General features: G+C 51.1%; 1 protein-coding gene and 1 long non-coding RNA gene across 3 annotated transcripts in view; one reads left to right on the top strand and one right to left on the bottom strand.

Annotated features, from left to right (window-relative positions):
- Positions 1–12,972, top strand: part of NUP155 (nucleoporin 155) — an 898,957-nt gene extending 885,985 nt beyond the window's left edge. For both annotated transcript variants that reach the window (XM_078674974.1, XM_078674975.1), the window contains one exon: positions 12,352–12,972. In XM_078674974.1, the coding sequence (XP_078531100.1) occupies positions 12,352–12,502 (151 nt within the window). In that variant the 3' untranslated portion in view covers positions 12,503–12,972. The remainder of the gene's footprint in view (positions 1–12,351) is intronic.
- The window catches only part of LOC144817980 (uncharacterized), a 347,207-nt gene that overhangs the window by 235,193 nt on the left and 84,686 nt on the right, over positions 1–27,328 (bottom strand). The window lies entirely within an intron of this gene.

Here is a 27,328-nt window from a genome sequence, read left to right as displayed (position 1 = left end):
CTGCGACAAAAGATCCTCCCGAAGAGGTAGTCTGATCAGAGGATCGATGGCTATGTGTAGCAGCTCTGGATATCAGACTCTTCGTGCCCAATCCGGAGCCACACGAATGACTTGGGCCCGGTCGCACCTGATCTTCTTCAGCACTCTGGGCAGAAGTGGTATAGGCGGAAAGGCGTAAAGAAGACCGCAACTCCACTCTGGATGAAAAGCTTCACCTAGCGAGTGACGCCTTGGAAATTGCAGAGCGCAGAATTGCCAACGTGCATTCTCTTCGGTGGCGAATAGATCTAACCAAGGCTCTCCGCACTGTTGAAAGAGTCCTTGCACCACCTCCGAGTGAAGACGCCATTTGTGAGCCATCTTGCACCTATGGCTGAGTTGGTCCGTCCTGGCGTTCAGGGAACCTGCCAGGTGTTAAACCACCAAGGATATGCCCTGATGTTCCAGCCATTTCCAGAGGCGGAGGGCCTCTTGACATAGGGTCCACACCCCACCCCGCCTTGTTTGTTACAGTACCACATGGTGGTGGTGTTGTCCATGAACACTTGCATTACTCTTCCCGGTATAGAGGGAAGGAATGCTTTGAGTGCAAGACGGTTCGCCCGAAACTCCATGTGGAGCCTGGACTCTGCCGGAGACCAGAGGCCTCTGATCTCCGCCTTCCCCCTGTGGCCGCCCCATCCCAGAAGTGATGCATCGGTCACCACTGTGAACTCTGGTTGGGGAAGGGAGAGGGATCTGCCATTGACCCAATCCTGGTTCGTTAACCACCACTGCAATTGATGTGCAGTGCTCTCCGAGATCTGGACACAATTGGACAGGTTACCCTGATGTTGTGCCCACTGGAACCTCAGGTCCCACTGCAGAGCCCGCGTATGCCATCCGGCATGGTTCACCAGCAGGATGCAGGAGGCCATCCGGCCCAGTAGCTGGAGGGTCATCCTGACAGGTAACCGGGATAGAGGCTGAAAGATCGGAATCGTAGCCCGAATATCCTGGACTCGCTGTTCGGGAGGATAGACCCGAAACTGAGTTGTGTCCAGAACCGCTCCAATGAAGAGGAGCTTCTGAGAGGGAGTCAGGTGTGACTTCGGCACGTTGATGGAGAACCCCAGCGAATGCAGGAGGTCAACCGTAGTCTGGAGGTGTAGGAAGGTGGATATCGGACTATGGTTACCCCCAACTTTTCGCCTATTGTTTTGCTGGTTTTTGACTTAGTTGGCCTGGGATCCTGCTATTCAGGACCCCAGGCTTACTGCTCTCTCTGTAAAATGGACTCCATGTACCCTAGGTACATATCTAATTGGATACTGAGTCACCTGATCAGTCCCTGTACAGTGTACCTTAGGTACCCAGGGCATAGGTGTACCCAGGGCCTACCAGGGGCTGCAGCATGTATTATGCCACCCCTGGCTGGCCATCCAAAACTGACACAACTGGCTGCTAAGACAGCTGGGGCAAGGTGGTGTAATCACCCTTTGCTGTAGATATAGTATACCTATATCTAACCCTAAAATGGACACATATACTCCTGTCAGTCACTCCTATGGCAGGCCTTATCAATCCTGAAGGCAGAGTGCTTGGAATTATGTGAGATGGTGCTCTGGCATGACCTGAGCCGGTCTGCAGCTTGCGGAACCAAGTCCTAATAGCTGTTCCATGATAACGCTATATCATATACTCGTAAGTGCATTATCATCCTCGCGGTCGAATGCTGACTTTGGTATAGCATTATCAAAACATGTCGAGTAAGGTGTCATACGAATTGGAATACTACCCCCTCGCCAATTCTGGCGACGGGGGTAGCATTCCACCCTTCTAGAGGGACACGACATGTATGTAACTGTGAACCCCGGTTAAAGTTAACTCGAGCCTTGGCATCACAAAAGGGATGCTGCCACCACAGACACAAGTCTGACCTCCTGCTGCTGGGAGTACTTCCAGCGAGGGAGGCTTGGACAAAGGGTTTCCTGCCTTGGGAGGTGCTAGCACCACCCCAGACAGGATTTTGTGTATTGGGTAGGACAGGCCTGAAAGGAATGAGACATGCCTGGGGCACACAAGGTGCCCTGTGCATACACCGGTTCAAACCAGTTGCTGGGGCATCCCTGCCCCAGCTCTGGCGCGAAAACCGGACAAAGGATAGGCGGTGTAACCACCCCCCTTCCTGGTCCCACCCAGGGGAGGGACCTAGTCAGTAGTTCAGCCCCCTTTAGGAGAATAAAGGTAGGAGCTGGTCCCATTCCAGATTAGATTATCTGAACAATTCTACAAGAAGAAATTCTGTACTTCGACGTTCTGCTCCCCAGAAGACTGAAGAATCTCCCTTGTGGGCAAGGAGTGTCCACCCTACAACTGCAGGCACCATCAAGTGCGGCTTCACTTTGTCGTCTTCCCTCGAGGATCCAGACTTCAGAGCCCGAGGAGACCCGGACTCCCAGACCTCTCCGACCTCAACTCACATCTGCAGCACAGCTGAGATCCGTGGGTGCGACGAGACACGTGGGACCGGCCATCTTGAACGAACCTGCACTTCGCTTTCAGCACGACTCCCGAGGTAAACTCGACCAAGTGCTTTGGGGACTGAGAAGCCCCAGCCCCGAGCAGCCCCTGCACCGAAGATCAGCCCTCCAGCATCCACGAGATCTGCGTGGGGCCCTTCTGCTTGTTTGCTGCTCGACGCGTTGCCTGGTCACTTGCCGGCTGGCTAGTGGCCTCCTAGACGACGAATCTTGAAATCTTCACTGCTGGTCTGGTTGCTCCAGACTGGCCCTTGCTCCCTTCCAAAAGAGGAGCACCCCGGACTCTCCTAGTCCGCCCCAGACGCTTTTTCTACTCACCGCGTGGGTTGCCTTTGCCAAGGCCTGTTGACGCCGATTCCGGATCCAACACCGCCGACAGCGAGAGCCTGCGTGGGACAGCTCGTGCCTCCATCCTGGTTGTCAAAGACACCTCCTGGTCCACGTGGCTTCAGAATCAAGCGTCCACTCTTCACCTGATCGCGACTATGACATCTGGTTCCTTCCTGGTTCCACTCCAGTCACTGGCTAGTGACTTTGAACATTGTCCCCTCTGCTTTCAGGTCCTCTTCTTCACCGATCTACCCTTGGATCGCACCGGACATCTTCCTCCTGGTCGCCTGCAGCATCTTTTCTTTCAGGCTCCATTGACTTCAACGCAGAAACCCAACACGACTTCGCACCTATGCACCCGCAGCCCGTGGGTGAGGTAACAAGAGCATTTCGGTGCTCAAGGGTAGCTTGACTCTCCTAGTGTCCAGTTCCACTGTCGTTTTAGTCCTAACTAGTCAGGATTGTCCGTACTCACCTTTTTCTTGAACTGTACTGTCCATAGACGTTGTTACGCATCCCGCGTGTGAGTTCACACTCTGCACCCGCGTCCCGTGGGCCTCCTATTACTTACCTAAGGTTAGGATAGCGTAGTCCCAGCGGTCCTACAGCCTCTGGACAGCTCCATTTCTTCTATCGACTTTCACATTCCATTTACTTAGTATATGGTTTGCCGTGCCCCTAGGGCACCATTGTAAATTTGTGCAACTTATCGTATTTTTCCTAAGAGATTGTCATGTGCTTAGCCCTCTGACCTCATAAAGAGTTCAGAGATGTTTGTTATTAATAAATATATTGTTTATTTTCATAACAACCTGTGTGGTGTCCTTTCATCTGGTATTCAAGGGGTTATATTGTGGTAAAACAGCTGGCTTCACATGCCAAAAGAGTTTAGCCTAAGACTGCTTCGTCCATACTACCATGAGGATAGCTGGTCTATAAGGTTGACTTACAACCAATCACCATAAGGGTTGTTTGGACTGATACAAGGTGATCACTAGAACTAGTGAACATCATATATCAGGCCAACTTCTCACAGCAGGTGCGAGACGACAGCCTGGGGCGAGCCCGCCTTCAACAACCAGTCGTCAAAATAGGGGAAGACTGAAACTCATGAGCTGCGACCACTGCCATCACTTTCGCGAACACCCGAGGGGCGCTGGTAAGGCCAAAGGGGAGCACGGTAAACTGAAAGTGCTTGTGGCCTACCGTGAACCGTAGGTAATGCCGGTGGGCTGGCAGGACGGGGATTTGAAAGTAATCATCCTGCAAGTCCAATGCTACCATCCAGTCTCCAGAGTCGAGGGCAGACAGGACCTGAGCTAGCGTCAACATTTTGAACTAGGACCTGAGCTAGCGTCAACATTTTGAACTTCTCCTTCCGGAGGAAGCGGTTGACGTTCCTAAGATCCAAAATAGGACGCAGGCCTTTGTCTTTCTTGGGCACCAGATAGTCGTGGAAATAGCAACCACGACCTACTTCTGGGACAGGAACTCGCTCGATGGCATCCTTGGCCAAGAGTGCCGAAACTGCCTGCTGGAGAAGGACCAGATGATCCTCCAACATGCGATGGTACTGAGGTGGCATGGATGGAGGGGTAGTCCAGAACGGGAGGGATGAGCCCCTTCAGACTATTGGCAAAACCCACCTGTCCAACGTGATGCGCCAGCGGGGGGAGGTGATGGTGAATCCTGCCGCCCACTGGCGATTGGTGGTCTTGAAAGGTCTGGGGCAGATGGGGCTGTGGTGGACTGTCCCCCAGAATCACGGCGATGGTTCCCACATCCCCGGCCGCGCAGGGGCTGAACAGCTTGGGCTGGCCTGTAGATGTGAAAGAGACACGTTAGGGATAGATTCCTTACCTTAGAATATCCCCAGGCGTCAGACTGGATCCGGAAAATTTTGCTTAGCATACCCCTGCGCGTCAGTAGGTGGGCGTCCTGCAGTTCCGCGTCCATCACTGGTGTCGTCAGCGCCGAGATGACGTCACGGAGAGTACTTAGGTGCCACCCATGTGCGCTGATGTCAGTTCTTTTACCGCGCCAGTAAGCGCAGATCCGGATTGAGCACGTACCTTAGTCACTTTTTGACTACTACTTTGAGACTTTTTGTCTCCCCTTTTTCTCCTGGTGCACGTAGGGATGCCTGGCTTTAAGTCTTGTGGGGCCTGTTGCCGAAATATGTTGGTGGCGGACCCCCAGGATGTTTGCCTCTACTGCCTGGAGATCGATCACTACTCCCGGGACTGCCGTGACTGTCGTGCCATGTCCTCCAAGGTCTTGCGGCATCGGAAGTTGCTGGAAGCCAGGCATTCGTCACTTTGCTGCTCCGGGTCTAGGGGGAGTTCCCGGGACCACTCACGGGACTGGAGCCGTCGCTCCTCGGTTTCCAAGTCTTCGCCTTCAGATTCCGGTAAGCGTCGCCATACAAAGAAGTCGAAGAAGCGTGTTTGCTCTCCGACGTCCCCCCATCGCTCTTCGGAGGCGGACGAGGGGGACAGGGGCCTCGTCCCTGCGGCTCCATTGGAGCCTGAGAGTCCCACGGCCTACCCGCCATACCCGGGTCCGTCGGCGACTCCCGAACAGATGCAAGATTTCCTTGCTGCCAACGACCTCCTTTACAGGCCTTGGGCTCCTGCCGTCGTGCCTTTGGGCCCGTGGTCCCGTGTCCAGATCCTGTTGGCCTGGCAGCTCCGCCACCGGTGCCAGCCCCGGCGCCACAAGATCCTACACCGCTGGCTCCAGCGCCACGAGGTGCGGCCTTGCCGGTTCCGGCGCCGAGTTTATCCCACCCTCGCATTGGGAGGCGGCGCCGGTCCGGCCTCAGCGCTATTCGTCCCCTCTCCGGCTCTGCCGCCACGACCGGCACCCACTACACCAGAGTCGGACGAAGACTGGAAAGGGTCCGAGGACCCGCTTGCTCTGCAATGTGACTCTGAACAAGATTGGGTGGACGATTTGGAAGATGCAGGGAACTGCGATGTCTCCTCTGACCCGGGGTTCGACTCTCCCCCACCAACGATGGAGGAGGGCGCCTCCTACACTATGGTACTCCTTCGGGCTGCCGAGGCCCTCAACCTTGACCTCCGCTCAGTGGCCCTCAAGACCAACCTCCCCACCGAGGTGCTCCAGACAGCATCTACTTCGTCGGAGCAGTTGCTCCCCTTTAATGACGCCTCTACAGAAGTCCTCTTGGGCACTTGGTTGACGCCAGCCACGGGGGCCCCGGTGGAGAAGAACATCGCCAGATGCCACCAGCTGGCGTCCGGCGACCCCGCTTTCTTGACCACTCACCCTACGCCTGAGAGCCTGGTCATTCAGGCCTTGACGTCGCAGAGTGCCTTTCCCATTGCCCCGCCTGAAAAGGACTCTAAAAGACTGGACCAGTTTGGGAAGCAGTTGTTCTCTTCAGCCAGTCTGGGGTTGCTGTCGGTGAACACCACCTGCTTGTTGGGCCGCTACACCTACGCCGTGTGGGATGCCGTGGCTCAGGTTTTGCCTCAGTGCCCTGAGGAGGTGCAGGCTACCCTTTCTCAGGTGATTGCTGAGGGCAAGGATGCGGCTAAGTTTGCCATTCGGTGTGGGCTGGACACCGCCGACTCATTGGGCAGGGTGATTTCTACGACTGTGGCGTTGCGGCGCCACGCCTCGTTGCGTTCGACTGGGTTCTCACCCGATGTCCAGAGCTCACTCATGGACATGCCTTTTGATGACACCTGCCTGTTTGGTGACAAAGCTGACAGTGCCCTGGAGCGCTTTAAGGACTCGCGGGCTATGGCCAAGTCCCTAGGCCTTTCTACTAAGAGCTCGGCCTCTCCTGGTTTTCGTTCCTTTCGTGGCCAAGGTAGAGACAGCCAGGCGCGCCCATCCGCCAAGCCTGCGCAGGACCAGCCCCAACGCGGCCGTGGTCGCGGTTTCCGCAGGGGCGGGTCAGGGAACCAGCATGCGGGTCCGTCCATCTCGCTGCTTCCACCTACAAACCTTCCTAATCTGAACTTCGGGGAGCACCCCACGCCGGTGGGTGGCAGGGTCCGTCACCACCTTCCCCACTGGTGCGAGATTACATCAGACGAGTGGGTGCTGCAGATAATCTGCCAAGGTTACTTCCCTTCCCTTTAGGTCCTCCCCTCCAGCCATGCCACCTCGGTGCCACCGCATGTCGGGGGATCACTTGGCTCTTCTCCGACAGAAAGTCACGGCCCTCCTGGCCAAGGGGGCCATTGAGTGCGTTCCTGGGCAGGAAGTAGGGAGTGGTTGTTAATCCCACTACTTCCTAGTCCCCAAGAAGGACAAAGGGGGTCTGCGTCCTATCATGGACCTCCGAGACGTGAATCTCTTCCTCCGGAAGGAGAAGTTCAAGATGCTGACTCTGGCTCAGGTCTTAGCTGCCCTCGACCCTGGAGACTGGATGGTAGCGTTGGACTTGCAGGACGCGTATTTTCACATCCCTGTCCTGCCAGCCCACCGGCCTTACCTGCGGTTCACAGTAGGCCAGGAGCTTTTTCAGTTTACCGTGCTCCCCTTTGGCCTTACCAGTCCCCCTCGGGTGTTCACGAAGGTGATGGTCGCTGCTCATCTGCGCCAGTCAGGGGTGTCAGTCTTCCCCTATCTCGACGACTGGTTGTTGAAGGCAGGCTCGCCCCAGGCAGTCGTCACCCAACTTCAGACTATGGCCGACCTCCTGCATTTGCTGGGGGTCTCTCTCAACGTGCCGAAGTCGCACCTGAGTCCCTCTCCGAAGCTCCCTTTCATCAGAGCGGTTCTAGATTCGACGCAGTTAAGGGTTTATCCTCCCGAGCAGCGAGTTCAGGATATTCAGGCTATGATTCCGATCTTTCAGCCTCTGTCCCAGGTTTCAGTCTGCATGACCCTCCGGCTCCTGTGCCTGATGGCCTCCTGCATCCTGTTAGTGCAACATGCCAGATGGCATATGGGCGCTCTGCAGTGGGACCTGAAGTTCCAATGGGAGCAGCATCAGGGCAACCTGTCCGATCATGTCCAGATCTCGGAGGGCACTGCACGTCACTTGCAGTGGTGGCTCACGAATCGCGATTGTGTCAATGGCAGATCCCTCTCCCTTCCCCAACCGGAGCACACAGTGTGACGGATGCGTCCCTCCTGGGATGAGGAGGCCACTTGGGAGAGGCGGAGATCAGAGGCCTCTGTTCTCCGGCGGAGTCCCGGCTCCATATCAACCTTCTGGAGCTGCAGGCGATCCAACTTGCACCAAAGGCATTCCTTCCCTCGTTCCGGGGAAGTGTAGTGGAGGTGTTCACGGACAACACCACCGCCATGTGGTATTACAACAAACAGGGTGGGGTGGGGCCTTGGACCCTATGTCAGGAGGCTCTGTGCCTCTGGACCTGGCTGGAAGTCAAGGTATTACCTTGGTGGTTCAACAACTTGCAGGTTCTCTGAACGCTAGGGCAGACAAACTCAGGACATTTGTCAGGCAGCTACGTAGGCCTCGCTGCACACGTTTACAAAGCACTACTGCCTTGACAGTCTGGTCCGGAGAGAACGCTTCTTTGGCCGTTCTGTGCTCCGTGACTTTCTGGTGTAATCCTGTTTGCAGACCCACCTCCAGGGTTGGTATTGCTGGGGTATTCATTCTAAGATAAGGAATCTATCACTAACGTGTCTCTTTCAGATCCACAAGTCATTACTTGTTGAACGATATATCTGTAGGAGGCATTAGTTGGTGATAGATGACTTACCGCCCCACCCATCCTCCCCGTTTTGCGGACTGATTACTAGGGTTAAGGTCATCCCTTTCAGGGCCCTAGTTTTATGCACCAATGGTCAGCATCTTGCATGGCTCTGCGTTCCTGGTGCAGAAAGTCATGTACAGAACTGACCTCCGCGCGCATGGGTGGCGCCTAAGTTCTCTCCGTGACGTCATCTCGGTGCTGACGACGCCAGTGACGGACGCGGAGCCGCAGGACGTCACCTACTGAGGCGCAGGGGTACTGCTAAGCAAAACTTTTCGGATCCAGTCTGACGCCTGGGGATATTCTAAGGTAAGGAATCTATCACTAACTAATGTCTCTTACAGATATATCGTTACACAAGTAGTAACTCGTGCCTTTGGGCGGGACGTGGCGGGGCACCCCTTCCGTAGCCACGAAAGGGGCAAAAAGCAGACTGCACAGGGCGGGTGGTGGAGAGGCCCAAGGACCTGGCCGTAGCCCGAGAGGCCTTAAAGTGCTCCAGCACATTGTCTGCTCTGCCTTGTCGCCGAATAGGCGACGCCATCAAAGGGCATGTCCATAAGAGTGGATTGGACATCCCCTGAAAAAACAGTCAACCTCAACCAGGCATAGCGTTGAAGAGCTATCGACATGGAAATCATCCTACCTAGTGAGCCGGCGGTATCCAGCCCACAGCGGATGGTAAACTTTGCTGCGTCTCTCCCTTCAGCAACTGCACGGGAGAGTACGGCCCTAGCCTCCTCCGGGCACTGGGGCAGCACTTGCGCCACCGTACCCCGGTCGGAGTGGGTATTACGGCCCAACAGACATGCAGTGTTTACCAACCGCAGTCCCAAGCTGGAGGAAGAAAACCTCTTCTTCCCAAGATGGTCCAGCTTTTTGGAATCCCTTTCAGGTGGTGCATTAGGGAATGCACATAGGGAAGTGGAAGCTTAGGCCACCAAACTCCCAGGGGTGGGGTGTTGGGAGAGGTAAGATGAGTTGCCCGGGGCTGGGCGGTGGCGTCGGGCAATCATCCCATCCACAGGTGCCCCTGTGTTGGGCCAGGACCAGGTGCCCAAAAGGATGTTTGTGACGGCTTCATTAAAAGGTAGCAGGGGCTCCGAAGAGCTCACTGCCGGTTGAAGTACCTCTGTCAGGAGGTTAGTCCTGAATACCAGCTTAGGTCGCTTGAGGTGGACAGCCTCGGCCGCCCTCTGCCACACCACAGCATAAGACGCTCCCTCCTCGTAGCCACGGTAGGAGGAGACAACATGCCAAGATCTGGTGAGGTATCCAGACCACAGGCTTCCCCCAGTTCCTCTCTCCAGTCCGGTTCATAGCCTAACTGGTCAGTTAGACTGTCTCCAGACCCCTCCCAGTCCTCCACTCCCTCTTCTGGCTGCCAATCTGGTCCAAAAGTGCCAGGGTAGAACAAGGGCACAAAAGTTACCCGTCTGCGCCGGGTCCAGCTTTGGTCGACGCAAGTCCGGCTCCGCGTCTACTTCGAGGTGGAAGCCGGGTTTGAAGCCGGCTGCAGACCTAGTATCGGTGGAATCGGCGCCGGGGGAGGTGTAACAAGGTCGACCGGCGCCAATCCGGATCCCGGCCTGGATCCTAGGGGACCCTGCGGTGCCGGACCGAAGCCGCTGCCATCGAAGGCCCAGGGCCCCCAGCCGAGTCCGCGGGTCCCAAAGGCACGCCGGCGCAGTCGGGCTGAACAAAGATGGCATGCATTGATTCATAAAATTGACGAAGCTGGGCAGGGGTCGCTCTGGGTCCCAGGCAGGGAGGGAAGGCCAGAGTTAACCCTTCAGGCTCTGCGCCACCCGCATCCCTCGTCTCGTCTGCCGACGGACGGGGAGAAGTCAAAGAGCGACAATGCTTATTCGACTTCTTCTTGTTCTTCGACTTACCTGACCCTGAGTGCGAAGACTTGGAAGAAGAATGATGATGGTGGCTCCGCGACAAGTCGCTTGACCTCCCACGCGACCGAGACCTTGAATGGCGCGAAGCCAACTGCCAGGCCTCAAGAAGCTTTCGGGTCCGCTCCAGCAAAGACTTTGGATTCGTGGTCCGGCAGTCGGAGCACTACTTGTGGTCATGGTTGCACTCCAGGCCGAACAGGCACACGCGGTGCGGATCCATCACCGACATCAGTCGGCTACAGGAACCGCAAGCCTTGAAGCCGGGCGTCCCCGACCTGCACCAGGAGTCGAAAACTCAAAAACTGTGTTGACAAAAGTCTGCAAAAAAAGTCAATCATAAAGTGACTGGAGATACTGCTCTCTCCGGACCTGCGCTGGCTGGCGCGGAAAAAGAAAGAACTGACGTCAGTGCGCGAGGGCGGCATCTAAGTAGTTACCGCGACGTCATCTCGGCGACCGCGACGCCAACGACAAACGCGGAGCCGACTGACGCCACCTTTCGACGCACAGGGGTACTACTGACGGAAAACTTTCCAGATCCAGTCTGACACCTGGGGATAATTCTAAGGTAAGGAATCTATAACTTACTGTTTCTTTCAGATACGCTTGTTTCCTCCCTCTCCCTATGTCATGCCACTGCGGGACTTTAACTTGGTCTACTCCCTCTGAGCTGCTTCACAGCAGTTTTTTTCAGTTCTGTACTCTCAAGACAGTGTTCCACATTACCATAACATTGGCATGGCAAGTGATTAAGCTTTAAGCTCTCTGCGTCAGTCCACCTTCTTCCCAGACAAACTGGTTTTGCGGATGCAAGCTTCCTTCTTGCCAAAAGTTTTGATGCCATTCCATGTCGGTAAAACCATCTGCCTGTTGGCGTTCTGTGCTCTACCTCACTCTTCGAAAGAGAATAAGAGACTCCATCGCTTGAACCCCAAAAGTGCACTGTGCTTTTACATCATTCATACCAGGGGAGCAAAAAAAAGGAAGGCTGTGCAGAAAAGGACCATTTCCCACTGGATCGTACTCTGCATCAAGGTCTGCCACTTATTGTCTAAATAGCCGCCTCCAGAAGGGCACTGAACAACATTCGACCAGGCCCAAAGCACTACCACTCTGTTGCCAAGTGGAGTTCCTATCTTGGACATCTGCCAGGCAGCTACGTGGACGTCACACCATATGTTCACAAAGCACTACTGCATGGACTACCAGGTTCGCCAAGAGAGGCATTTTACCTACTTGGTCCTACAGAAAATTTTGATTTGAGCGAATTCACAGATCTACCTACAACTAGGCACTGCTCTGGAATCTATTCAACAGGTTAGGAATCTGCTGTTAGAAGTCTCTATCATAAGAGCGAGTTACTTGTCTTTAGTAATGTTCTTTCTGGTAGAGACTCTCTAACCGCATATTCCACACCAACTGTCCCATTCTTCCGGTTCTGTGAGTTGGACTCCGTTCATTATTAACAACCGACATCTAGGAATCTGCACAATGTTCAAAACCAATTTGCTGTAGTAGCTTTGTATCTGGGTACGTGCAGAGCCACAAAAGCAACTGACAGCATGCAGAAGTAGTGCCTATATGGGTCCTTCACGTCATTTCTGTAGCAGAACAGCATCAGTGCGAAGCCACACAATGCCACTACCTGCATGCAGAGGTACCGCTCAAAAGATTCTGGATCCAGTCTGACACCCGGAGAATATTCAAAGGTGAAGAATCTTTCTTCTAGAAAGAGCGTTACCAAAGGTAAGTAACTTGTTCATTAATTCTTTTATTGAAGTAACGGATTGGTGTAATACTGCATCTGTTTTATCTAAATAAATCATAAATTCAAAATATGAATGGGTTTGGTATTTCTAAACTGAACTTAATTTTTATTCACAGGCGGCGATTCACCACTGTCTGCTTGGATGCCCTCTGTTTTTACCTTGTCGAACTTCAGTCTATGAATCCCTCATTAGCATTACAGACCATCATTGGAAACTTCAAGTCACTGCAAGCAAAATTGGAGCGGTTAAATAACATAGTAGTTTGAAAACTCGAACTTTGAAATCTGTCCTGGGGCCTGTTCTTGAGCTCGGAATCAAAAAAACACTGGGAAGGGGAAAAGCATTGCCAGGAATTGTTAGAAATTTATTTTTTATCCTGGTCACTCAACAACAAATTATTCTGCCAAATCATGTCTGCATCACAGTACAAGAGAACCTTTCCAGCCACACCGAATGTTTGTACTTACTGCCGAACTTTGCTATGAAGTTATAATATTTTATTAGGATTAATTGTGTTTGGAGACCTATGATCAGCATGTCTTTCAGCATCAAAACCGACAGAATTGGGAAGAATACTGAGTACTTTTGTATTTTTTCGCTTCTACTACCGCAATATCCAGTCCCCCAATGTGGGGATTGGGTGTTGGTTTGGATATCTTTTTATACTGCCATTCGCCAGTAGGAGGTAACATTTTGTACATTTAGATATGATGAAAGAATTAAACAATTTAACTGATGTGTGGCATAACAAATGTTTGTTTTTTTGCTGTATATAACGTTACAGTTTGCTTTGTAATTTTTTCTACGACTACACCTACGTTCACGCATTCACTCATCACGTATTCAAAGTAAGAAACATTGTATATAAATGCTGATAACACTATCATCTGTATAGATAAACTGTTGCCTGGATGCTGCATTCTTGGCAGATTACCAACTCTGAAATCTTTCCTGCCACCAAAACTTGTTCAACTGGTGGCAGTAGAGAGATACAGTGAAAGAAAGTTAGCCATAATGGCAGTTTTAGATTTACCTGTTATTTCTCTGCTTCACCCTCTTGCTTTGTTACTTTTTCCACGCAATCAGACTCAGGTTCTTGAGTTATTTGAATTAAATAACAAGTATTTTGCAAGTATAATGAAGGAATATCATAGTAATATAAACTTGACCTGCAGATGGTTCGTTCCCAGTTATCGGACTGATACCATGAGACTTTTAGTGGATCCTCCAGTCAGTGCCCGGTGGAGTCAGAGCATCTCCAGTCTGAGTTGCCACAGATGCTGGAAATGAAGTAGTGGCTGCATAATGGCGGCAGAGATGTCGGTTGCATTTTTATTCGCACAGAACAGATACAGAGATACTGTGATACCTAAAACGATTTTGTTATTTTTATATGTATTCCTTGAAGATTGTGCCCCGAATTTAAGCATCCGCAAAGGTGTTGTGTCAATGGTCATTGATGTTAAATCTTTATGGAGGTCTTTAAAAGTCCTCTGTCTGTGAACTGCCTCATGCTACATGTTTGTGTTTCAGACTGACTATTGGTGAGCCATAGCCGAAAGCACTGGAGAGACAGGCAGACCTCTAACTGGCTTTTCCCAGTCAAGAGGGTGGTTCCACATCACTTTCACTCTCATAGGGACGCCCAACCTAATTTCCTAATAAGGTCCTGATTTTTTAGAAGTAGACTTGCCATCATTTCAGGCACGAAAAGCATAAATGCTCCTCTTGATCCTCACACTGTAAATCAAATTCTAAAAGACCTGTTTGCCACTCCACGACTCCGTTAGAACAGGCAGATTCCTCTTCAGGTGGCTATTTCTAACCACAGATTTCTCACTTATGAATATCCCCCATAGGCTAGACTGGATTCAGAGAATTGTCATGCAGCTCATAGTTGACTCTATACCAGTGGTGGCTGGTGAGATTCTAAGTGGTGGGGGGGGGGGGGGGCGTAAAAGTTGGCCATGGTGGCTTTGACATAGCAAGCGAGCAAAGCAAGGGAGCCAGGCTATCATAAGTGTGTTTGGGCGGAAGTGGGGACTTCAACTGCAGAAACAAAAGAGTAGGAAATGCCACATTTGTAAAATTAATTTTAACAAAGAACTTTGTGAGAACGCAAGAAAGTTTAGAAAGCAATTATAAATGTGTGATCTCAAAATACTAAAAAACATTAAATATCATCCCATACCTTAGCCCATTAAATATGGCCAACATTTATAGAAGTAAGATAAATTGACTTCAAAATTCACTGAAATGTATTCTATCTACACGTAGTAGCATTTCACTTTAGCACATCAGATTATTTTAAACCTGAGAAACAGTCCTGCCCCTCCCCTTATAACAATGCCATTAGTTAAATAAGAGGCGAGTCAGCTGTCATGTATACAGTATACGTGTCTTAGATTTGTGTTGTAGGAGGAGCAACTTTATAGGCTATTAAATCTAACACAAAACAGTTTTTGGACCCACTGCACATCCTTAACTCAAGTCTTTGAACCTGCACTTGTATGTAGTAATGAGATGTCATTGAAATAATGTATTTGCTTAGGATCACACAATTTGGTCAAGCAGGGAACCAGGATTGGGATTGATGGCACTGTGCAATTCAGCAAGTACATTGGTATCTTTTACTATGCCTGGTCTTCCGTCCCTCTTCAGCAAAGCATTACATTTCAGCACACCCTCTGACTGTAATACAATCATATTTCCCTCACTTAACAAATCACTAGTTCCTTCCTTCAACACAACCCAGTTTCCTCCTGCAACACAACTATACTATCCATCTGCAGCACACATCTCCTTTGCAGTTTAGTTCACCATTTCCAGGTCTGCCACTTTATCACTGCCCCTCTGTCAGTGCATCTCAGCACGTCTTGAATGTTCATGCCTTTTAACTATAGATTAATTAATTCAATGCCCCTGTATCAGGAGCTGCTTTGGGACTTGAAGGCTGGCAAACATGGAATCTAACCTTTTCTGACACAACTACCCATGGTCTCTTGGTTTTCGCATATATTTGTATAATGTGTAATGCCTGAAAAATTAAACTTTGCTTCACCGTGATATTTGTACCCAGTTTTCTGTCCCAGATTTTGACCTTGAAACGCCTTTACTATTGGAATTCTCTTGTTTCCTGTGTTTGGGGTACTTTGAAGTATAGGCTGCGGACCGTGGCAGATTTTTTCAAGGCGTCAATATATGATCATTGACGTAACCCCATTCTCCTGTGTTCACGGGAAACATATTGGAGATGTTTTGTCTTTCTACTCACGTAAACTGAGCCTTGAGTGATGCTGGCTGAGATTACAAGTAGTACAGCTGCTCATATTTTTATACAGTGTTATATTGCGCAAACTCGCCCCAAGGGTCGTAGAGCACTTTACATGATCACCAATTACTTTACCGAAAGGCCAGAATATTTTTTTCCCTTTTTAAGGCACGAGAAGATTACGTGATTTACAGAGAATCACAGGATGTGGTAATTCTGCACTTTGTACTCTATAATATTGCTACTCACTACAGGCAGCCACAAACCCTTGTCCTAGTGTTGGGGACTCGGGGCACTACAACAAATATGTTTACTGAGCCATCAGAACCGGCCTATATCATTCACAAAATGGGCCCTTCATATGGGAAAGGAGCTATTTGTTTAATCGACCTAAGTCAATGCATGGAGTTTTCAATAGCCTAACGCTTTCACTGCGGAGCAGGTACACAAGCAAAGCAACTAGAAAGAGCTCAAATCCCTTGTCCAGTTAGGCCACATACTTACCTATGAGTTTATGACATGGTTTCTGTACCCTGACTCACAGGTTGAGATTCCGGAGTAACTTTCATACAAGTATGACAACCCAAAACCATTTAAGCAGACTGGAAGGGAGGGGATTGTCGTAAATAAAAACAACTGATTTATCAATAAATTTTATTTTTAACTCGCTGTGAAGCATGAGGTGGGACGGAGGCCGATTTCAATACAATGCATCGGTGCACGGCACGATGCCCAGTCCTGAGCACAGGCCTGGATCCACGCAAACACGCTTCAGGCCTATTAGCACAGACTTAGAGGGGGCTGCAATGCTGATGCGCACTAGAGGACGGCGATAGCTCTTCTTCACTCTCCTCATGCACAGTGCTGTAACTGGTGCTGTGCATTAGCGGAAAAGGTGAAAAGCATTGTGACTGCACGTCACATTTAGGAAACATGACCAGTGGGAGGCCAACTACCATAATTGCACAGGAGGAGCGGCCCTTTCGTGACACTGCTATGTTTTATATATTCTTATTTAGCAACACATTTAGTGCTTGGGTTTGAAGGTAAATTATCCAGCCCGGGGACAGTGAAGCACTTAGAAAAGTCACACGGCCCAAATCCTCCTGAGAGCATAGAGAATAAAAAACAAAATACTGCTGTGTGCTCATTAGCAATTTTAATTTTCATTGCCGCAGCAGCCGAGGCTGGTATTTTCCTGCTAATTTTAAAAGAGACACCTCAACACGAAAGTTATTTTCTTTGTTTCATTTGTCAGTTACTCGAAGTGCAGCAAGCTTTTCTCTTCAGCCAGCCACTAATAGAAGCTGGTTTCCTACAGGCACATGCATCAAAGAAAAAATCGGTCGCAAACGGGCAGGTTCTCAGAATCTGCCCCTTTGCGACCAATATTTTTGCATTTGGGATGCCCAAATGCAAAAATCGCAATTTAAGTAATCTCTAAATTGCGATTACTAAAAATTGCGATTGCATTTAAGGAATCCCAAATTGAGATCCCTTAAATGCAATGCATTAAAGTAAAGAAATTAGCGATTTCGCTAATAGGGTGCGCAAATTACCAAAAAGTTAAATTTCATGGTAATTTGCAAAACCTTTGAAAAAAGCACTTTTGTGCATTTTTCAAAGTTTAATGTTGCGCACACACATGCCCTTAGGGCATGGCATGTGTGTGCGCAACATATGTGCACATGCCAATTCCTGTGGTGCAACAGGGTGTCCTTTTGACATCCTTGCACCCTGAAATTGCATGCACAATTTGCGAGTACCTATTGGTACTCGAAAATTGCGCTTGCAATTTCCCATTCATTCCTATGGGCCTACAGGCCCTTAGGAATGAATGGGAAGCTTTACCTTATTTGCGACTCGCAATTTGCGAGTTGCAAATAAGGAATGTGTAGGAATCGCTATTATTATAGTGATTCCTACATGCAGAGGCTTTTGTGAGTCCTTAATTACGAATCCTTAATATTCGCAACTAAGGACTTGCAAAATCCTATCTTGATGCATGTGCCAGTTAGTGGTTTATTCCTATGCTGTGTATACTAAGGCTCTGATTGAGTGACCCGTGAGCCTAACTGGGAGTTCTAGGAAAAAAAACACTAAGTGCTCTTTGAGTCTTGGCAGAGTATATCCTGTAATTCTGGGCAAATCATTTACACTGCTGGTGCCTTAAAAAAATCTGACCTTGACTAATGTAGCTCCGGTGCTCATGTAATGCGCGCCAATATCTTTAGGTCGAGTTTGCTAACTACAAACTCTCCTGCGTGAACTCCACATGGCTGCTTAACTGTACGTAAATAAAAAAATCCATCCAAAGGTATGTATATTAATTACAGCTTAGCTTAAAGAGAAAAAAAGGCACCTACCAACCTAACACAAACCAAATCGATTTTATCCACACTATGTGTGGGAGGGTATACTCGGACGTGAGTCCCTTGCTCATTGCACCATCAGGATTCAAGCAAGCCGGGCCGACGAAGGCTGTGATGCCAGAAACCGGTCCCCGGAAGCTTGTTTCCTTCCCAGTATAAGAATTGGCTTGGTAGTTTGGTTTGCCCTGTTCCCATCATGCACTGGGACAGGAACAGACTAATTTGCATATAGCCGGGTTCTGAGCTGGGATGGTGCAATGAGCTAAAAAACAGGTGATGGATTAAAACCATGATCTCTTGACTTGGTAAGAGTATTCTGCATCATTCAGAAACTCTGTCCATCACCACCCCCCTTTTCCAAAATCGATTTTATCCACACTATGTGTGGGAGGGTATACTCAGACGTGAGTCCCTTGCTCATTGCACCATCAGGATTCAAGCAATCCGGGCCGACGAAGGCTGTGATGCCAGAAACCGGTCCCCGGAAGCTTGTTTCCTTCCCAGTATAAGAATTGGCTTGGTAGTTTGGTTTGCCCTGTTCCCATCATGCACTGGGACAGGAACAGACTAATTTGCATATAGCCGGGTTCTGAGCTGGGATGGTGCAATGAGCTAAAAAACAGGTGATGGATTAAAACCATGATCTCTTGACTTGGTAAGAGTATTCTGCATCATTCAGAAACTCTGTCCATCACCACCACCCTTTTCCAAAATCGATTTTATCCACACTATGTGTGGGAGGGTATACTCAGACGTGAGTCCCTTGCTCATTGCACCATCAGGATTCAAGCAAGCCGGGCCGACGAAGGCTGTGATGCCAGAAACCGGTCCCCGGAAGCTTGTTTCCTTCCCAGTATAAGAATTGGCTTGGTAGTTTGGTTTGCCCTGTTTGCATCATGCACTGGGACAGGAACAGACTAATTTGCATATAGCCGGGTTCTGAGCTGGGATGGTGCAATGAGCTAAAAAACAGGCGATGGATTAAAACCATGATCTCTTGACTTGGTAAGAGTATTCTGCATCATTCAGAAACTCTGTCCATCACCACCCCCCTTTTCCAAAATCGATTTTATCCACACTATGTGTGGGAGGGTATACTCAGACGTGAGTCCCTTGCTCATTGCACCATCAGGATTCAAGCAAGCCGGGCCGACGAAGGCTGTGATGCCAGAAACCGGTCCCCGAAAGCTTGTTTCCTTCCCAGTATAAGAATTGGCTTGGTAGTTTGGTTTGCCCTGTTCCCATCATGCACTGGGACAGGAACAGACTAATTTGCATATAGCCGGGTTCTGAGCTGGGATGGTGCAATGAGCTAAAAAACAGGTGATGGATTAAAACCATGATCTCTTGACTTGGTAAGAGTATTCTGCATCATTCAGAAACTCTGTCCATCACCACCCCCCTTTTCCAAAACCTACCAACCTGTATTCTTTTGGCCCTACGCTGTAACAATCCCACTAAAACATGGCTCAGCTTCGGATGCATAACGCTTTCAAAAGTGAAAGCACACCACGCATGAGGAAAGGTAGAGTACAGACAGCTGCACCCCTCCTACAGCCCGCCCCCTCTTGTGATGACTGGTAATTGTTGCCACCCACTACTCGTTCTGCCTCTAAGCCTGCCCTGCCATCTGCTTTGAAACGAATGGAGTTCTGCAAACTCCTCCCCTGGCCATTTTGTAAAGTGCCCGAAAAGCAGATTTATCCTCGGCATTCTAACTCTGCTCACCCCCTGCCATGATGTCACTACTGTAGCTTGTACCTGCAGGTCGAAAGATGACCTCGCCCAGGCAGGCACATGTGCAGCAGGATGTCTGCAGTTTATCACAGCTGCAGCATTGAAAGTAATAGAGAAGCCAGCAATTAATTATTTCTTTTCAGTTGTTTGACTTTTAAAAATTCTTTTCTGGTCTCTCCCCTCAGAATGGCAGGGCAACGCCCCTTTTGCCCACTAACACCATACGCCCCTGCTCTATACCGCCCCAGAAGTGACGGAGCAAAGCTGTATACAAGCCTGACCCCTGCATAGTCTTGGTTAATTTCTTTTCACACTTTTCAAAACTGATCCGGAGCTCCAGTCCATTTTTGTCAATCTTCCAATGACTCTTAATACTTCAACAGTGTGCTAGTGAACAATGTCCCCATTGAAAGCTTGAGGATTCAGACCGTGATGCAATTGCGGGTAGGAGTTGTCGGTTACGAACCCGCACAAGGTGTGCCTTTTGTTCCTGGACTCTAGCCATGGCTCAAAGTTGTGGGACAATTGTGCCCACATACAATGGAAGGTGATTTGAGGCAAAGTCGTACATCATTGTCATAAGATGTTGTTTTCGATCTGCACACAGGTCCTGCTTCCATTCCAAATCGTGAGCCCAGTCCCTGGACAGTTCCCGCGACCGCTCCAATTACCATTTAAAAGTTTCAGGTACGTTAAAGTCCAAGCAAAGGCCGCTCTCACTCCTAAGAGAAGACCCAAAGGCATCCAGGTTTGAGTTGCACTGGTTCTAAGTCACAGGCCACGGAACCAACACATCAGTAGATCTCAACACGCCCCCAGCTACCCAGGCCATCATCGGCCATGCAGCAAATAAAGGCCTTCAAGGAGGTTGTGCTATAAATCTTTAGTGCTCTTCATGCTGCTTCTGGTGTGCCATCAGGCCACAGAACAGCAAGGGCCTCCAGTTTGGTCCCTCTGTGTCTATGTCCCCTGTTACCGGACCCTTACTGACTCAAGTACAGACTGCCACTCCATCTTCGTTATACATTCCGATTCCCAATCGCCCAGTACAGATACCGACTGTACTAGCATTGGTTGATGACTTAGTGCCGATAACCATGTCAACCATGCCATTGTCAGACTAGGCTCAACCAATGCAGCACTACTAACTCACAAAAGCTCAAACAACTGTCTGCTTTATCTCTACCCCAATGCGGTTATCATCAAAGGATCAATTTTCATTTTGGTTCTCACTCTGATCCTTCGCTAGAACACGGTGCACCCTAGGACGCTGATGATGAAAAGGACAGCTTTCTTTTCCCTCATTATACTGGTGATGCCTTATACCTTGACTTTAAAAACTCCAGCTGGCTGGATACCTCCTCTAAAAAAAAACTTGACTAGTCACAAACGGCAGAAAGTGCCTCAATTGCAGTTGTGGTTTGGTGGACAGCTGAGGTACTAGAATTACAGCTAATTTCTACTGTGACTGACTCCAATATTTAGACAAATTTGCAGCTTTGGCCAGCAATTGCAGAGACTTTGCTTCAAATCAGTTACACCCTCAAGAATACATGATGATTAGCCGGCCAACACCATGTTCTTGCCTGCCCCTTAGTCGGCAGGTGACCAAACAATTCAGATTTCTGTTAACAAGTCCCCTACTCCAGAAAATTTTATTGTACATAATTTGACCATTAAGGTGCAGCAGTGGCAGATATAGCACAGTCCAGAAGAGGCAGCAGTCCTCCAACTCCTCCTCCCCTTGATGACATCCAACAAACCACTCTAGTTTGTCCTCAGCTGCTCATGCCCAACCAGTGAGAGGCAGGAATTATCCTCACAGGTTGGCGATCCATCATGTTCAACAGATAGGTCTTGCAGATTTTTAGAGAGGGCTGTGGCCTACCTTTCCTGTCCTCCCTATCAAATATTCTGCCCTGTTGGAAATTTGCTGTCTCTGCAGGGTCACCCCAGATTTTTGCCTTCCAATGTTGAACCAGTTTTTTGTTGGCCATAGAACTCTGTGGGCTTTACCCTGCTAAACAGTGGTGAAGTGTGTTCTCTTCCATTTAAGCGTGGTAACATTTGCATATACATGATTGGTGGAACACCATTTACAATGACGCCAGAATAAGGCCATGCCTTTACGGCAACACCTGAAAGCGAATGAGTCTTTACAACAACATATTTATTTTACCACAAGTATGCAATTGCCACGAACCACTTTACAATGGAAATGTAAATTTTTCACAGGTAATAGTGTTATATCTATATATAGATATATATAGATATATATATATATATATATACACAATACCCTTTCAGGCATAGAGTAACATAAATTATGCAACAAAGAATTAGAGAACTCTGGGTAGTTCTAAAGTTTAGGTGGAAAGCAGCTCCTGTATAGAGCACTCTCAACACCAGCGACACTCTAGATCTGCTCACCTCAAATATCTGCTTTTCTGTCAAAGCCTTAAAGCATAGGATTAGCAGAGTGACATCCATGCCGAGACAGAAAGGGGCAAAGTCTTTTGCCATTTTTACAGCAGAGTCTTTAAGCATAGGACTAGCACAGTGCTGTCCCAGCCGAGTTGTAAAACAATGAAAGCCATTTCTCACTCCGGGCACAATATTACAGCTTTGAATTGGTAAAATACCAACCAAGCCAACCTGAAATGAATAAAAGCAACCCCTGACACTGTGTTTCGCTCTAATTAGAGCATTTCAGAGAGGTATAGCTTTGTCCAGACACAATGGAGCACCCAGTATAACTCAAAGCCATACCCTTTCAGGCATAGAGTGACACATACATGAGGGGGCGTGGCTAGCAACCGATGAAGACGGTCGCTGCCTAGCGAGGCTCTCGACCCTCCGCCCAAAGATCCGTTGTTAATCCTGTCCTTGCCCCGGGATCCCCGTGGAAATCGGGTAGATCCCGAGTGTAACACCCAGGCCTGCTCCGATCTAAGAGACAAGCCGATGTGACCTCTGCAACGGGCATACCTAGCTGCGTAGTTCCCGAGACGCCGGAGCTTAAGATGGCGGCTTTCGGACAGGCGAACGCCGAGGCGTAGCAGCGGTTTCATCCCCGGCGCCCAGCTGAGCTGAAGCCGCGGTACAGCGGGAGTCTGCGGTGAAGACGGGAGTCCACAGACACGCTGTCGGCCCCCAGCTCCGAAACGACTGGTGAGGAGCGCTGTCCGCGAGTGACCCCAACGGAGCTCCACCCCACCCGGGAATCGGGCACTCTACTCCCCGGCTCTGGGGCCTGCTGGCCCTGTGGGCGCGACTTCGGCCCCGGCGCCTGGCCGGAAGCATAAGGAGGACCCGAGGGTGACCCGACTGCCGGCCCACCCGCTCTGGCTGCTGGGGGACTGCTGCGGGACGCCGTGGGCGGGGGGCAGTAACGTGGCCCTGCATCACCCAAGAGGCTGGAATCTGCGCCCCGGCATCGGGGCCCACCTTCTCGGCGAGTTCGGCTCCGGCCCTACCACCAGCCTGAACTGTGGAGGCAGCGCCGCGGGGTACTGGGAAGAGGGCTGAGACCGTCCGTCGAGCCGCCCGCCTCCGACACCGGAGTGCCCTGCGCGGCGCCCTATACATGGCCGAGCCCTTGGAGGCCCCTCCCCGCCTGAGAGCCGCAAATTGACGCCCCGGCTTTGGGGCCTACGGTGCCTACGCGCCTCGAGTGGCGACGGGCGGCCTCACCTACCAGTCTGAGCGGAGTGACCCTACAGCGGCTAGCCCCTGGGAGGAGAGGGGTTTCCACAAGCGATCCCAGTGCCTAGGCGGCCCGCTCATATCGCAAGGTGAACCTTGAATGCAGCTGGACCTGCGCCGCGGCTGAACTAGAGCCCGGGAGGAGTGACTGTCTGAGAGGTCCCAGCGATCCCCGCAGGAAGGCCGGTGACCAACCTTGCCCGATCAGCAGTGTGTGCACCCCGGGGATAGTGGCCCAAGAGGAGGTCCATTTAGGGGGAACTTCGTCCGTCCACCCAAGAACCACTCCTAGCGGGGAGCCCCGATTGGACTTTTCGCTGCTGTCTCAGAAGGAAATTGGGGCCCATGAAGCAAGTTCGTGACTCCTGACCGGCTGAACGCAGTGGCCCAGGCGTCACGCGCAGACAGCCCTTGCCTAACGGACACCGCCGGTGGAGAAGGAGGAACGGACAGTACAGCGAGCAGCTATCCACTCCAGCTGCGGACCTCTGAGCGGGCGTACCTGACGACGTGGTCCCCCCGATCGGGCTGGAAGAGGCCCCATAGCCGGTGCGCTCCTTGGACCCCATTGTCGCACTATCGGGGACCCATAGCGCCATCGTGACAGCAGTGCGCCTTTGGCAGGCCAGAAAGTGAACTTAACGTCAATTGACCGCCCTGTGTGAGGCCAGGCGCCACAGCGGCGGGGAGGGCTGGGCGACCCCGGGGTGGTGAGGGCCAAGCCGGAGAACCTGAACTGTCTCCCTCCTAGCTGGCGCTCATCGGTCTACCCACACCAAGGGGCGTCGACGCCCCCTGAACCCCCCTGGGGGCCCGGGTCTGCGAAACGGGAGCAAGATGGGGAAGCCCAGAGGCGCCAAAGGGGACGGGAGCTCGGCCGTGGAGACGCCCGAAGACACTACACAATCCACGACAGATCTGCAACAAATGCAGGACCGGATCCTAGAGGCTATCGCTGCTACGAGGGATGCATTACACCACGACATTGAGCAGGTGTCGACAGGGCTGGGGCTCCTGCAGGCTGACCACGCAAAATTAACAGATAGAGTCAAGGAAACGGAAGACACCTTGAAAGACATAGTGCCAGCGCAGAAATCGATGGATGGGAAGCTCACAGAGGCGCTAGACCGCATCCAAGCCCTGGAGCGACGAGCGGAGGACGCTGAAAACCGCAGCCGGCGGAACAACGTGCGCCTCGTGGGCCTTCCCGAAAAAAAAGAGGGCACGGACATGGTGGGCTACTTGCAAGAATGGCTAAAGACTGTGGTGGCCCCGGAGGGCCTTTCTCCCTTCTTCACACTAGAATGGGCGCACCGAGTACCGTCAAGACCCCCGAAACCGGGTCTCCCACCTCGCCCAGTAGTCATCAAACTGCTCCACTACAAGGACAGGGACTGGCTGTTGCAACGAGCCAGGGAAGCTGGTCCCTTCCAGGTGGACAACAGCAAGGTCACGTTGTTCCCGGACTACACGTTCGAGACCCAAAAAATGCGCGCCTCGTTTCTCTCAATCAAAAAAGAACTGCGCACAGAAGGCATACAGTACTTGCTGTTGTTCCCGGCCAGACTCCGCGTAGTAGTAGACGGAAAGGCCCTGTTCTTCCCCACGGCAGCGGAGGCGTGGACCTGGTGGGACACCTATAAGGCAGGCACAGATGGAGCTTTATACCGAGCTGAGGAGGCGCGCCAGGACCAATCAGTCAGGCGATCACGGAGACACCGGGGGCGCGGCCAGGGATCCGGCAGGCTGACGACCACCCAAACGGCGGACGAGCGAAGAGCAGCACTGCAGGCAGTCAAAGAGGTCTCGGGATCGACGCTGGCCCAATCGGAGAAAGGATCGGGCTCGGAGGGCCAGGGAACGGGCTCGGACACTGAGTTATCGGAGCTGGGAGGAGCAAAGGGCCCTAAGGTCACTCCACAGACATCAGGAGAAATCTTTGGTAGCTGAATCCTGAACATGGTACCTGGCTGGGGCGACTACGGCTAGTGCGGCTCCTACGAACTTTTGAGCAGGCCGCCGTAAGACTGGAATATCGTGAGTCATACTGCGCATTGCGGGGCGGGGGCATGGGGAATGCACTTGGAGGCTCCAGTGGTTAGCTCACCCACCCCAGGGCCCATAAGGCCTTCGTAGTATCAACTACGGATTAGGAGGATTTGAGAGCACGTTTGCTCGTTAGTTTGGATGGGAGCGACTCTTCTGCAGTTAGGTCCTGTTCTGGGGAGGGGGGGCCTGGAGTAGTTGGGGTAACTCGAGGTGCAGTTTGGAGGGGAGGGGAGGGTGTTGGAACTGGGCGGGGGCGGTGTTTGGTCTAGGGTCTGGAGGCAACTAGTTGATGATCTATCCCGAACACAATGGGATAAAGGCTAATGCGGGATCGATTAAATGTGTGTCCTGGAACGTGCGGGGTTTGACTACGATGATGAGGAGGCACAAAATTCACCCTCACCTAGTCCGTAGAGGAGTGCATATAGCATTCCTGCAAGAGACCCACTTAACAAAGAAGGAGGGAATAGCGCTCCAGCGCAGATGGAGGGGCCAACTGTTTCATACCACATACTCTGCGTTTGCTAGGGGGGTGCTCATTTGGATAAGAGCGGGTGTCCCTTTACAGGTAACTAGGCATACGGTAGACCCAGATGGGAGATACGTAGCGGTTGAGGGACTGCTTAGAGGTCGACACATTGTGCTCTGTAGCATTTACGCGCCGAATGTGGATCAGGCAACATATTTCGCAAGGATTTCCAGGGCACTAGACAGCTACTTCATAGGTCCTGTACTGATGGGGGGAGACTTCAACTCAGTAGAAGATACTACACTAGATAGATCCCACCAGCCACTACACACATCCCCAATACACCGATTAGCGAGGTGCAGAGCGGAATGGCAGGGAAAATGGGACCTGACAGACAGCTGGCGCACACAACATCCCACAGAGCGAGATTACTCATTCTACTCTAGCCTACATGACCTCCATGTCCGCCTTGACACCTTCCTTTGCTCCCAAACAGTACTCCCAGCGGTGGCCCGTACAGAATACTTAGCGCGTACGATCTCTGATCATAACCCTATACTCTTGACATTAGATTGGATGAATGAACCCCCAAAGGTTCCGACGTGGCGGCTGCGGCCAGACACGCTGGATGACCCTCCCTTCTGCGCGGAGCTGGAGGAGCGGATCACTCAATACTTTGCAGAGAACGAGGGTACCGCTTCCTCCAGAGCTGTGGAATGGGATACGTTTAAAATAGTAGTAAGAGGGCACTGCATAGGGAAATTTGCAGGGGCGCGCAGGTCATTGGTGGAAGACTTGGATAAGGCTGAACGTAAATTGAGGGAGGCGGAACTAGCACGCCCTAACCGCCCAGAGTTAATGGGGAGAGTGAGTGAGGCGCGGGAGGCAGTGGCCACAGAGGTTGAGCGCCTTCGGAGCTTCGATTACAAAACATACTTAACGAAGACTCTGGCTGAAGGGGACAAAACTGGAACGCTCTTGGCTTGGCTAGCGAACCCCAATAGGAGTAATCAACCGATTATGAGCCTACGGGAGAATGGAGGCGATACCCACGAAACACAATCAGAAATATTGGACTGTTTTCGGTCATATTACGAAAGGTTGTATAGAACTGAGTTAGGGGACCAGTCTGAGGCCATAGATATCTTCCTGAGTGATTTGCAACTACCGCGCCTGGAACAGGAACAGGCTGACGCCCTAGGGGGCCCAACAGACCTGATAGAAATAAGAGGAGCAATTAAGCGAATGGCGCATAACAAAACTCCGGGAATAGATGGGTTGCCCATTGAATTCTACGGGAGATACCTAGACCAACTAGCCCAGAGACTACAGGTGATCTATAATGAGGCCAGGGAAGAGGGCAGACTTCCCCGATCAATGCGCGAAGCCATAATGATCCCTCTATTGAAACCACGGAGGGAAAGCACGGACCCTGCATCTTATAGGCCTTTATCTATGTTAACTACAGATTACAAAATTTTCAGTAGTA

The sequence above is a fragment of the Lissotriton helveticus genome, chromosome 2_1, assembly GCF_964261635.1.
Source record: "Lissotriton helveticus chromosome 2_1, aLisHel1.1, whole genome shotgun sequence".
NCBI lineage: Eukaryota > Metazoa > Chordata > Amphibia > Caudata > Salamandridae > Lissotriton > Lissotriton helveticus.
The sequence above is the reverse complement of the archived record's forward strand: the minus strand, read 5'-3'. Positions and strand labels throughout refer to the sequence as shown.